Here is a 13,121-nt window from a genome sequence, read left to right on the forward strand (position 1 = left end):
TGTACCATAAGGGGCGTGCCCTCTAGAAGATAATTCTGTTTTATATTGGATCCCTCCTGGTATAGTGTAATTTCATCTACACATAGTAACAATTTCTCTTTTTCCTCACCATTTTAGATGTGTTTCTTTGGTTTTATTGCATAATTGCTCTGACTAGGACCTCCAATACTATGTTGGTGGGAGTGGTCATTCTTGTCTTGTTTGTGATCACAAAGAAAGCTTTCAGCTTTCACCCAATGAGTATAGTGTTGGCTGTGGTCTCATCATGTATGCTCTTTATTTTGTTAAACATATATTCCCTCCATGCATGTTCTGTTGAGAGTTATTACAATAATGTCATATTGTTATTATAACTTATTTTTATGTTATAATTATAAGAAGAAGAAGAATTTTGTCAAATCCGTTTTCTGAATCTGTTGAGAGGATCATATGATTTTTTTGTCTTTTGTCCTTTTTTATGTTTTTTCCCTTTTTAAAATTTTTTTTCAAATAAAGTCATCTCCATTACCCCCCATTCGCTCCCCGCACCCTACCCAACCCCAGCTCCCACCCTCAATCCTACACCCCTATGGCTTTGTCTGTGGGTCCTTTATACATGTACCTTGACAGCCCAACTCCTTCTTTTCCCTGTTATCCCCCTCCCTCCTCCCTTCTGGTCACTGGGTCAGTGTGTTCTTTATTCCAGTGCCTCTTTTTATATTTTCCTTGCTTGTTTGTTTTGTTGATCAGGTTCTTGCTTATAGGTGAAATCATACGGTATTTCTCTTTCACCATCTGGCTTATTTCACTTACCTTGTCTTCCAGCTCACTAATTTGGTCCTCTGCTTTATCCAGCCTGTTTTTAATTCCTTCTGTATTTTTTATTTCAGAAATTGTATTCTTCATTTCTTCCTGATTCTTATTTATAGTTTCTATTTCCTTTTTCATGCTGTTGTAGTTCCCACTCAATTCCTTGTAGTTGTATGTGAGTTCCTTGAGAATCCTTATCACCATGCTCTGAATTCTATATTTGATAGTTTGTATGACTCCATTTCATTTAGCTCTTTTAGTGGGGAGTTTTCCATTCCTTTTGATTGTAGGTTATTCCTTGGTCTCCCCATTTTAGGTGACTCTTTTGTTTGTTTCTGTAATTCCCAATGCTCTGGTTTACCAGCTTTCTTTGTTGGGTAAACTTCTGTGGTAGCAATTCTGTGGGTGTCAGTGGTGTTCCACTGAGTCTCTTTGAGATTCGTCCTTCCTTCCATTTGTTTGTGCTCTCTTGTTGTACTTTGTATATACCAGTTGGCGGCTGCTTTGTTGGTGGGTTCTCCCCTCTAGCAGGTTTATTGGTACTCACAACTCCCCCCTTGTCTTGTATGATATCAGGAACAGGGCAAAGGTGATATGGAGTAAGATAGCAGGAAAAGATTCTATGGGATATAAAGTACTAACAAATAGAGAACAGATGAGAGTTCCTTTGGAGAAGTACAACAATAAATGTTATGTTTCACCCAAGTAGCCACTTTTTATAAAAGGTGAAAAAGAGATAAGATCCTCATTAGGAGGGAAAAAGAATGTGAGCTGACTTTAGAAAGCAGAGTGCTAGGGAGGTTAGATGTGAGAGATAGTGACAGCAGGGTATAGAAACTTGGCATTGTGTGTAAGAGAATAAAGTTAACCGTAGCAGTAATAAAGTTCAGGAATGCTGAAATGGATTAAGACCCGTGTAGGGTGCTATGTGGGATTTGGAATAACAATAATATGACTAGAAATATATGATCTGAATAAAAAGAATAAAAAGTAAAAAGTCAAGATTAGTGTGTTATTGGAATACAAGTGAAATGAAAGATGTTAAAATAAAATGCCATAGGAAAGGGAGAGTAAAAAAAACAAACAATGAAATTGAACAAACAAAACCAAAAAAAGGTAAATGTAAATAAGATAAAAAATTAAAAATTAAAATAATTTAAAAAATAAAAATAAATCAAAGATAAAATAAATAAAATGATGTTCTGAAGGGTAGCAGAGTGAAATTTGTCTCAGCTGTTTGGTGTTAGCCTTCTGACTTCTTTCTGGATCTGTCTCTGGTCTCCTCATGGCTCCAGGTCTTTTTGTCTTACACATGGGGGGGGAAGCCTCCTGCTGACTTAATGCTGCTAAGAGGGTTTTTCTGTTTTCCTGGATGCTGCAGGCAGTGGGGGTGGCATGGGGTGGGGCTGGGCTCCTTTGTTTTTTTCCTTCCCTTTCTTGTGTTTCCACAGAGATGGGGGTTTTGGGATATAATATTTAGGAGTGCCCAGTTTCAGACTTACATCCTCAGAGCACTGTGCAGCTCACACTATTCACTGTTTATATGCACCAGGCAGGCACCTCTAATCCACCTTGGACAACCCTTTGATTAGTCTGTGACATGCATTGAGTGGGAACAAATTGCACTCCTCTCTGCTTTTTGGCCTGGGCCTGCGTCCACACAAAGTCCCTTCAGGGCAGTTAAGTTCCCCTATTGAATTAAGTCTCTCTGGGCATTGCTACCTCTCTGAGTGCTTGGCAGCTCACTTTGATCAGTCAGTGAGGTGCCCTGCATGGGAGCAAATTGCACCTACAGCCCTTTAGCTGGTGTGGCTACTGCACATGAGAGGTCCTTGCACAGCGTTTGAGATCCTTTTTCTACTGTATTCCCCTTGGTTGTGGGTTGCTGTTCCTATCAAGCAACTGGCTTTCCACACAGACCAACTCTCTGGCCAGTCTAGAGACTGTCTGTGTTATGGCCAATAGCAGCCCATCTCTTCTCCCATGTCCAGGTGTCACCCTGCTCCCCAATTGATCTGGAACTGTCCCAGCCAGTGACCATAGTCCCAGCAGGATTGCGAGGCCAACTGTGTCTCTCTTGCTGCCTCTTTATTCCCCCAGCGACTTTAAGTGTCCAGGTGTCTCCTGTTGCAGGTCTGCAACTCACTACTTTGGTAGGGGAGGGAGCTTCAAAGTCACAATCGCTGACCTGGCTGTCCTCCAAAGCTTCTGTGGCAGCCTTGGTCCCTGGGGCAGGGTCCAGAGACCCTTTCCTTGTCCCACAAAATCTCCTTATAGTCCATTTTTAAATGTCCTCAGCAAAACCTTTGGCTTCTAGACTTTATATGCACTGGAATTCTGTTGGTTGTTTACTCTGTTCTTCAGAAGATTGGCTAGGTGTCCTAGTTCAGTGCATGAGCAAGTGGCTTTAGCTTCCTAGAGCTGCCATCTTCTAGGTGATTTTCATATTTTAATGTGTTAATGTAGTATATTACATTGACTTATTTGTGGATGTTGAAGCATCCATGTATCACTGGATTAAATCCCACTTGATCATGATATATAATTCTTTTAATGTACTGTTGTTGAATTTGGTTTGATAATATTTTGTTGAAGATGTTTACATTCATGTTCACCAGGAATATTGGCCTGTAAATTCTGATTTTTTTGTGGCATCTTTGTCTGATTTTGGTATTAGGGTAATTCTCACCTCATAAATTGGATTGGGAAGAGTTCACTTTTCTCTTTTTTGGAAGAGTTTAACAAGGACTGATATTAATCCTTTGAATGTTTGACAGAATTTACCATTGAAGTTGTCTGGTCTTAGACTTTTGTTCATTGGAACATTTTAATTACTCATTTAATCTCTATACTAGTAATAGATATATTTAGGTTTTTTATTCATGATTCAGTGTTGGAAAGTTGTACATTTTTATGCATTCATTTCTTCTAGGTTGTTAGATTTGTTGGCATGCCATGATTTATAGTAGTCTCTTTGGCTTTCTGTGGTATCAATTACAATGTCCATGACTATTTTTTTTTTGATGGATAAAGAGCTAACAAATCTGTTCTTCCCTAACCTATCTGCAGAAAATTTGTATACTAGGGCATTTATTTTTACTCTAGTATTTTCTGTTCACTAACATTTAAAAATGGAATTCTTTTTTAAAAAATTTTATTATTTTTTATTTTATTTTAACTGTTGTTCAAGTACAGTTTTCTGTCTTTTACTCCCATCCCAGCCAACCTCTCAACCTCCCCACCTCCCTCCCATTTCCACCCCCCTCTAGTTTTTGTCCATGTGTCCTTTACACATGTTCCTGTAAACCCTTCCCTTTTACCCCTGAAATACCCTCCCCTCTCCTTTCCAGTCACTGTCAGCCTATTCTCTATTTCAGTGTCTTTGGTTATATTTTGCTTGTTTGTTTTTTTGTTGTTTAGGTTCCTGTAAAGGTGAGATCATATAGTATTTGTCTTTCACTGCTTGGCTTATTTGGCTTAGAATAATGCTTTCCAGTTGTATCCATGCTGTTGCAAAGGGTAAGAGCTCCTTCTTTCTTTCTCCTGCATAGAATTCCATTGTGTAAATTTGATCCGTTCATTTACTGATGGGCACTTAGGTTGCTTCCAGTACCTAGCTATTGTAAATTGTGCAGCTATGAACATTGGAGTGCATAGGTTCTTTTGGATTGGTGTTTCAGGGTTCTTAGGATATAATCCTAGCAGTGGAATTGCTGGATCAAAAGGCAGATCCATTTTTAGTTTTCTGAGGAAGTTCCATACTGTTTTCCATAGTGGTTGCACCAGTCTGCAATCCCACCAACAGTGCAGTAGGGTCCCCTTTTCTCCACAAACTGTGGGCTCTCTTTGTTGTTGTTCCTTGAGTTCTTGTAGGCATAGTGTTAGGTTGTTTGTTTGAAATCTTTCTATCTTTTTTAGGTAGGCCTGTATTGCTCTGAACTTCCCTCTAAGGAGTGCCTTTGCTGTGTCCCATAAGTTTTGGGTTTTTGTGAGTTCACTTTAATTTGTTTCCAGAAACTTTTTGATTTCTTCCCTAATGTAATTCTTGACCCATTTATTTCTTAGAAGCATGCTCTTCAATCTCCATGATTTTGAGTGTGTTGGAGTTTTTTTCCCTTGGGGTTGGTTTGTAGTTTCAGTTTCTTGTGGTCAGAGAAAATGCTTGGTATAATTTCAGTTTTCTTGAGTTTGCTGAGGCTTGTTTTGTGTCCTATCATGTGGTCTGTATTTGAAAATGCACATGAGGCATGTGCATTTGAAAAGCATGTGTATTTTGCTTCTTTGTGATGGAGGGCTCTATATATATCAGTTAAGTCCATTTGAACTGGGGCATTGTTCAGTGCCAAAATATCTTTGTTGATATTTTGTTTGGAAGATTTGTCCATTTTTGACAGTGGGGTGTTAAAATCACCTACTAGAATTGTGTTGCTGTCAATATGTTTCCTTAAGTCCTCTAAGATTTTGTTTATGTATTTGGGTAGTTCTGTGTTGGGTGCATATATATTTACAATGTTTATGTCTTCTTGGTGGATTTTCCCCTTGAGTATTATGAAGTGACCTTCTGGGGTTTCTCTTTATGGCCCTTTTTTGAAGTCTATTTTGTCTGATATGAGTATTCCTATGCTGGCTTTTTCGTTTCCTGTCTGTTTGCTTGGAAAATTTGTTTCCAGCCCTTCACTTTCAGCCTGTGTAGACCTTTTATCTTGTGGTGGGTCTCTTGTAGGCAGCAAATGAGTGGGTCATGCTTTCTTATCCATTCAGCTATTCTGTGTCTTTTGATTCAGGCATTTAATCCATTTACATTTAAGGTTATTATTGATAGGTACTTATTCCTTGCCATTTTTGTACCTGTGTTCCTCTCTGTCTCTCTCTTTTCCTTCCTTTCCTTAAAGCAGTCCCTTTAGCATCTCTTGCAGAGCTGGTTTGGTGGAGGTGTATTCTTTTAGACTTTTTTTGTCTGGGAAGCTCCTTATTTGGCCTGCTGCCTTGATTGAGAGCCTTGCTGGGTAAAGTAGCCTTGGTTGCAGGCCTCTGGTTGTCATTACTTGGAATATTTTTCTTGCCATTCTCTTCTGGCTTGGAGTGTTTCCATTGAGAAGTCAGCTGCTAACCTTATTGGGGCTCCCTTGTATGTTACTTCCTGTTTCTCCCTTGCTGCTTTTAAGATTATCTCTTTGTCTTGAAATTTTGCCATTTTAATTACAATATGTCTTGAACTGGACCTCTTTGGGTTCCTCTTGACTGAGAATCTCTGTGTTGCTGGATTTGTGTCACTTTTTCTCTCATGAAATTGGGGACGTTTTCCATCATTACTTTTTCAGATAGGTCTTCTATCCCTTGCTCTTCTTCTTCTCCTTCTGGTATTCCTATTATATGGATATTATTACATTTCATATTGTCTTGCATTTCTCTTAATCCCTCTTCAGTCTTTCTGAACCTCTTTTCCTTTCTTGCTCTTTCTGGGTGTTTTTTTCTACTTTGTCCTCCAATTTGCTGATACGATCTTCTGCTTCATGGATCCTACTTTTGATTCCCTCTACTGTGTTTTTCAGTCCAGAAATTGTATTTTTCATTTCCTCTTGGCCCTTGTTGATAGTTTCTATTTCCTTTTTCATGTTGATATAGTTTGCAATGAGTTCGTTATAGCTTCCCTGTAGTTTCTGGTAGTTCATTGTGAGCTCACTGAGCTTCCTGACAATCATTGTTTTGAACTCAATATCTGATAGTTGATTTGCCTCTATTTCATTTAGTATTCTTTCTGAGGCTTCCTCCTTTCCCTTCATTTGGGGATTGTTTCTTTGTCTTCCCATTGTTTGTGAGACTCTTCTTGTTAGTCTCAGTTTCTTAAATTATGTTCTGACTCCCTGGGTTTATTGTGTGAACTTCTGTGGTAGAATACCTGTGAGATTCAGTCGTGCATTCTCCTTGATCTCTTGAGCTCACTCATCTTGGGCTGTCATTTAAGTTGGCTCTGTGTTTGTCTTTGGGTTTTGATTGTTGTTGGGTGTTTCTTTGGTGGGTCGTTCCCACTAGCTGTTAACTGAGGGTTACTGTGTCCCCCACCTCTTGTATTTTGTAATGCTGATGAGGGCAGGTTGTGTTGAAGCTGTTTCTTCCGTGTGTACAAGGCTTTGAGGATTTCCTCTTGGTCTTGTTCAGATGTTTGTTCTTGGGTAGTTTCTCCTCTATTTAGTTGTATTTCCAGATAGGTGCTGGGTTGAGGTTAGTGTGGTTTCCACTCCCTCCTTCACCTTATTCTGTTGTTATGTGTTGGTGGTTCCTTTGATGTTGTGTTTCCTCTTCCAGTGGGTATCCTGGTGTTCTCCCCTTCCACCTACTCTTTTTTGTTATCAGTTGGAGGGTGAAGACCAAATGGCTTAAGAGAGCAAAAGAGTATTCTGTGATATTTACAGTAGCAGCTGGTAGAGAAGAGACAGAAGATCCTTGGGCTGTGCATTGTGTTAACTCTGGTATTCCATCCAACTAGCCACTTTTTAGAAAGGATGGAAAGAAGATAAGATTCTTGTTGGGTTGGGAAGGATTGTGAGTTGTATCTAGAAAGCAGTGAGTTTGTGGGAAGTCAGATTCTGAGATAAGATGAAAGTAAAGGATAGGAAATAGGTGTAGTGTGTGAGAGAATAGAGTTAACCACTACAGTAATAGAATTCGGGAAACCGTGAAGTGGGCTAAGATCTGGGAGCGGTGTTGTGAAGTATTTACAATTGTATTAAACAGCTATTATTTACAATAATATTAGAGCAACAATCATGTGACAGAATCTATGTGATCTGGATAACAAGAATAGGGAGTATAGGACCTTGAGTAGTGTGCTAATGGAACATAAGTGAAATGAAAGACAGTAAATTAGCAATACACTATGAAAGAGAGAACAGGGGAAACCTGTCAAATGATACAATATAACCAGCCAAGCAAAGAAGACTATATAGAAAGAAGAGGAATGCAAAAACACTATTAAAATAAAAGATGTAAGAACAATGAAAAAATAATAATACAAATATGCAATAACTTGCAGGTTCTCTGTAATAGCAAAGTGAAATTTGTCTCACTGTCTCAGCTGTTGGGATGCCCCCTCTTTGGGTCCAGCTCTGGTCTTTTCACAGTTCCAGGTTTGTTTATCTCACTTGTGGGAATTAAAAAAAGGAGAACAGAAGAAGAAAGAAGAGGTGAAATTGGAAAGAAAGGAAGAATGAATAAAAGAACAAAGAAGGAAAGAAAGGAAAAGGAATTGAAAGATAAAATAATAATAAAAATTTAAAAATAAAAATTACTTTTAAAAAAAGCATCTTGTTGGCTTTAAACTGGCCAAACTGGTTTTTCTGGTCTTGCTGGCTGGAGCAGACTGAGTGGGGATTGGTAGGTTTCCTTCCTTCCAGACCTGTACTCAGACAGCCTTATGGGCCCTCTCCCTAGAGCTAGCTTGGCACCTTGGTTGTAGGATCCTAGCCTTCCTCAGAGCGCACTTTTGCTGGGGTAACTGCTGTGGTCTGGGGTGCAGGTGCGCACGCACTTGGCCAGGCTGCCTCATTTCCATGGGTTCAGGTGTGCACCCTTCCCAGTGCTATGCGGGTGCGCAGAGCTTTCCGAGCAACCTTCCAAGCAACCTTCTCTGCAACCTTACATGCAATCTTGGGATCACTGCTGGCTGGTTGGGGAGGGAGGCCAGAGAGAGTGCTACAGGGGAACTCCCCAAACAGCGTCTCTCTTTCCACTTTTTCTTTCAGAGAAATTCCTCCTACTTAAGCTTGCCACTCTGTAACAACAGCCTGGCCTTTTGTACAGCCCAATTTTCCAGCCAGACTGGGGACTGTTGGGATCAGGGCCCATCACATCCCAACTCTCAACTTTCCCCAGCAGGTGCCCACAGACTCTGTGGGTGCTTATAGCCCCTGTGTGTTTGCCATTTAGTCCTTATTCCCCTCTCTGAGACTTCAAGCAACCAAGTCTCTCCCAGTGCTGCTCAAACCTTCTTTGGCTGGGGAGGGAGCAGTTGACCTGGCTCTCTCCCAAGGACCCTGTGGCAGACCTGGCAGGCACCAGGCCTGAGGCTGCAGCCGCCCTGGTCCCTGAGCTGGTCCCTGGGACTTTATTGTCCTGAAGCCCTCTCCTTACTGTCTGGTTTTTCAGTGTCTGCTACAATTTTGAGTCTCTTATTTTCATATATGCTGGGGTACTGTTGACTGTTTGCTCTGTTCCTCCATAGATTGGCTAGGTTTTTCTACCGTGTGTAGGGGAAAGTGGAATCTGCTCCCTTCTACCTAACAGCCATCTTCCTCCTCTAAAAATGGAATTCTTTATGTTCATTTTTTAGTAGTTTTTTATTTAGTTAGTGTGGAAATGTTTTTGTGGAAATGTTTTTGCAGCATAAACAATATGTTAATTTTGATTAAAAACATTCTCAACATTTCTTTTTTCCTTCTTAAAGAATTGCACAGTGAATCCAATGGAAAGTATCCTGAAAAGAGTGAAGGACATTGGATACATCTTTAAAGAGAAATTTGCTAAAGCTGTGGGCCAGGGATGTATAGAAATTGGGTCACAGGTAACTTTAATTTTGATTACTGGTATTATATTTCAGATGCAACATCCGTCCAAACTGCACAAACACTATTATGATATTTTTCTGGTAGTATAAAATACTGGCAGACACTATATGTTAGCTACCCATGTATGCTGTTATTTATGGAAATCTTTATGGGAAAATGATTCTCATTCCTATAAAATCTAAGTGTAAACATGCAGAAAATCTTAGAGAAATAGTAGAAATTTCTTAAAATCAAGGAAAAGAAAAATTTATAATCTTTGATGCTATTAAATATTTTTGCCTATGCTTTGACTTCTACATTTAGGAATATTTATGAATGCATATATACTTGTATGGATGGGATTATATATGCCAGTTGTCAGTTATTTTAATATTCATTATTTAAGAAAAGTTAAAACTAATAGAGTATGGTATCAGAAACATCTGGTTTTACCATTTTAATTAGTCATTTAACTTCTCTGAAAGTCAGATTTTTATATTTGATGTTCTCTGTTGTATGGCATTAATGAGGTAATATATAAATGTATATTTGAAAACTGTATTCTCCTATATATATTTATTTCAGTGTAGTGAGTTTATATTTCAATGCCATACATATTTTAACCAATTATATTTAAATTTTAATTGAATTTATTGGGGTTACATTCGTTAGTGAAATCATATAGGTTTTATGGGTACATTCTTATAATACATCATCTGTATATTGTATTGTATGTTTACCACTCAAGTCAAGCCTACTTCCATCACCAACTATCCCTCCTTTCCTACCTGTAAAGTTCTTTTTGTTTGTACATGAAGTTTATGTTCATAATTTGAAATGAAAGAATATAGTTTGTGTTTGAACGTGTGTGTTCTGCATGTACATATCTCTAAAATTCGGTTATTTTTTGAACTAATGGGAACTAGTTATTAGGTTAAAATTTTTGCTGACAAGAGCGAAATCTGATTTTTGCCTTTGCCAATTTTATGGACAGAGTCTGTTCTGTAAATCCTAGACAGCTACCTTGAAAATACATATTCTAGGTTACAAAATGTATTACATTAGTATGTAAAATAGTACCAAGCACACAAGTTTTATATATGCAAATAAATTTATATATATATAAATAAATTTAGACTGAAATGTAGTGAATGAAAACAAAGACTTCCCTCTTGACAATTTATTGGCAATGTTAGCTGTTGTTTTATACTTAAGTCTTGAGTTTTAAACAAGCTAGATTTCATGATTTCTTGGTAGCTATATTCCTAAGAAGGTTCAGAAATGTGTTTTAAGAGACACTTTAAAGAAATTAATAATTGTGATTTTCTAAAATAGTGGGATCTAATTATTATTTTATTCGTATTTGTACGATACAAACTTGGAGTTCGATTGTATTATCGAGTAATGGAATCCATGCTTAAATCAGTAAGTAAAAAAGAAAATAATAAAAAAATTAATGCTGACATAAAAATGGTTTCAGTTAAACTTTTTATTTGTTTTAGGAAGAAGAACGATTATCCATTCAAAATTTAGGTAAACTTTTTAGTTTCAATAAAAGAAGTTTTTTCTTTTTTAGAATGAAGTGTTTTCAAATCACTTTTTTTTTATTCCTTTAGCAAACTCCTGAATGACAACATCTTTCATATGTCTTTGTTGGCATGTGCTCTTGAAGTTGTAATGGCTACATATAGCAGTAAGTTAAATTTTTAGTAAATAAACATTTTAGTTAATTTAAAGTTAAAAAAACATCAAAGATATAAGGTTTTTTGGCGGGGAGGGGTGTCATTAAGGTGAGGTAATGTATATTTTTAGTCAGTTTGTTCTGAAGAATTTAATGGTCACCATGAACTATTGATATTTAACTGGCTTATATTCTGAATTATTTCAGGTCATCCTGGGAATAGTATTTCACTAGGCTCCTATTCTGGGCTACACTGAATCCAGGAAATGTACCTATTGAAATCCCTTCAATTACTTATAAGATTGTAAAATGCCAAAGGAATGAATACTAAGGAGCAGCATCCATTGATATGGAAGCAGTGCTATAGATAGACTCTATGATTATGTGACCAAAGATTGGAGCTAGAACCTACCAGATAAACAGAAAGAGGCTACTGATAGTGTTTTTTTTTTAAATATAATTTTCAAGGTATTATTTTGCAAATAACATTGTAAATGTAAAAGAAGCTTTTGTGTGCAAATACAAAAGATTTATAAAAGGATACAAATACACAATAAAAGAGAAACTTAAGACAAATGTGAACAATTGTGAATTCTCATTAATTACCAAGAAATGCACATTTAAAAGAGGGGTAACATTTTCTAAGTAATTAAATTAGCAAAATATTAAAGACTTTCCTTCCCCCAACCAGGATTAATGAGACAGTTAAAATGGGTATATTAATACATTGATGGGTTAGATATTAAACCTGTCCCTGATATAAGTTTGGGGAATTTAAAGCTTTGAAAATTTGACATAAGCTATGAGCCCTCCTCAATCTAGGAAAATCATATGAACGTTTACACTCAAAATCTTGAAAACTATTTTCTGGGAGTCTTGGGCTCCAAAATAAAAATTTAAAAAAAATCTGCTCTGAATAAAAACTTATGTTTAGTTTTATTGTTTTAATTTTTGTTTGATAAAACCTTCCACCCTAAAATTATATAGTTTAAGGCATAACATTTCTTACCTAAGTTACATTTTTTTCTTTCGTTTTAGGAAGTACATCTCAGAATCTTGATACTGGAACAGATTTGTCCTTCCATGGATTCTGAATGTACTTAATTAAAAGCTTTCGATTTTTACAAAGTGATTGAAAGTTTTATCAAAGCAGAAGCCAACTTGACCAGAGAAATGATAAAACATTTAGAACGATGTGAACATCGAATCATGGAATCCCTTGCATGGCTCTCAGTAAGTAACTAGCTAAAATAAGTAAAGATATTTATATGCATTTGGCATATCTGCTAGTGAGAGATATTAGTTAAAATTTACCTCAAAAGCAAACACAATTTAATGAATAATGTGATTTTAGTGTGTAGCCCAAGAATCAAGTAAAATTATTGTAGAATGGAGTTTTTCTTTTATTTGAGCTTCCTTGACCATCTGATACAGTGGTTTATTTAGGAAAAGCTTTTCTTGAAGTATGGCATTTTAAAACACAGCTAAATTAGTATGGAGGTAATTTATTTAAAACAGAGGTGTCATGTTGAAAATTTAAACATCTGCTCTTAAATTCCAACAAATGTTAACATTTTAAATCACCTATTTAGATGATTTAAAGTAGTTTTTTAAAATCAATTTGTTGGATTATTTTTTTCCCATTGTTAAAAATAGTCCAAAAATGTACACTATTGTTAATTATAGTTATTGCTTATAGATTATTTATAAGGCAGAAATTATATTCTCTAGTTATTCTATTTATAGCATGTAAGCTATTGATAAGGTTTTGTTTTAGTAAAGGGCACAGTGTTTATGTAGTAATAGTAAAAAATGTGAAGTTCCTCTGTTATGCCCTTTAAATATGCTTAGTTGAGTAAAGCTTTGTGAATCATCAGATTTGTAGATTAATGTAGAATTTGTTTCTTTTCAACTGTGTTATATGCTAGTTATGTATCTTTTCATTGATACCAGTATATAGAAATGGCCAATGAAAAAATTAAGACTTTAGTTACATTAGAACCCTAATCTGTACATGTAACCTTAATTTTAATTTTTGGATTTTTAAAAATGTAATGGCTAAGAGATAACTTATTTCTTAGTGTTTTCTGATTGCCAGATAGACAGTG

At 36.7% G+C, this 13,121-nt stretch overlaps 1 protein-coding gene across 1 annotated transcript in view; it reads left to right on the forward strand.

The window, feature by feature from the left end:
* The window catches only part of RB1 (RB transcriptional corepressor 1), a 295,974-nt gene that overhangs the window by 158,921 nt on the left and 123,932 nt on the right, over window positions 1-13,121 (forward strand). Inside the window, 7 exon segments of the mRNA XM_036011346.1 lie at window positions 9,233-9,349; window positions 10,701-10,757; window positions 10,835-10,861; window positions 10,944-11,025; window positions 12,052-12,090; window positions 12,093-12,116; window positions 12,119-12,246. Of these exon segments, the coding sequence (XP_035867239.1) occupies window positions 9,233-9,349; window positions 10,701-10,757; window positions 10,835-10,861; window positions 10,944-11,025; window positions 12,052-12,090; window positions 12,093-12,116; window positions 12,119-12,246 (474 nt within the window).

Source organism: Phyllostomus discolor, chromosome 11 (genome assembly GCF_004126475.2).
Source record: "Phyllostomus discolor isolate MPI-MPIP mPhyDis1 chromosome 11, mPhyDis1.pri.v3, whole genome shotgun sequence".
Taxonomy (NCBI): domain Eukaryota; kingdom Metazoa; phylum Chordata; class Mammalia; order Chiroptera; family Phyllostomidae; genus Phyllostomus; species Phyllostomus discolor.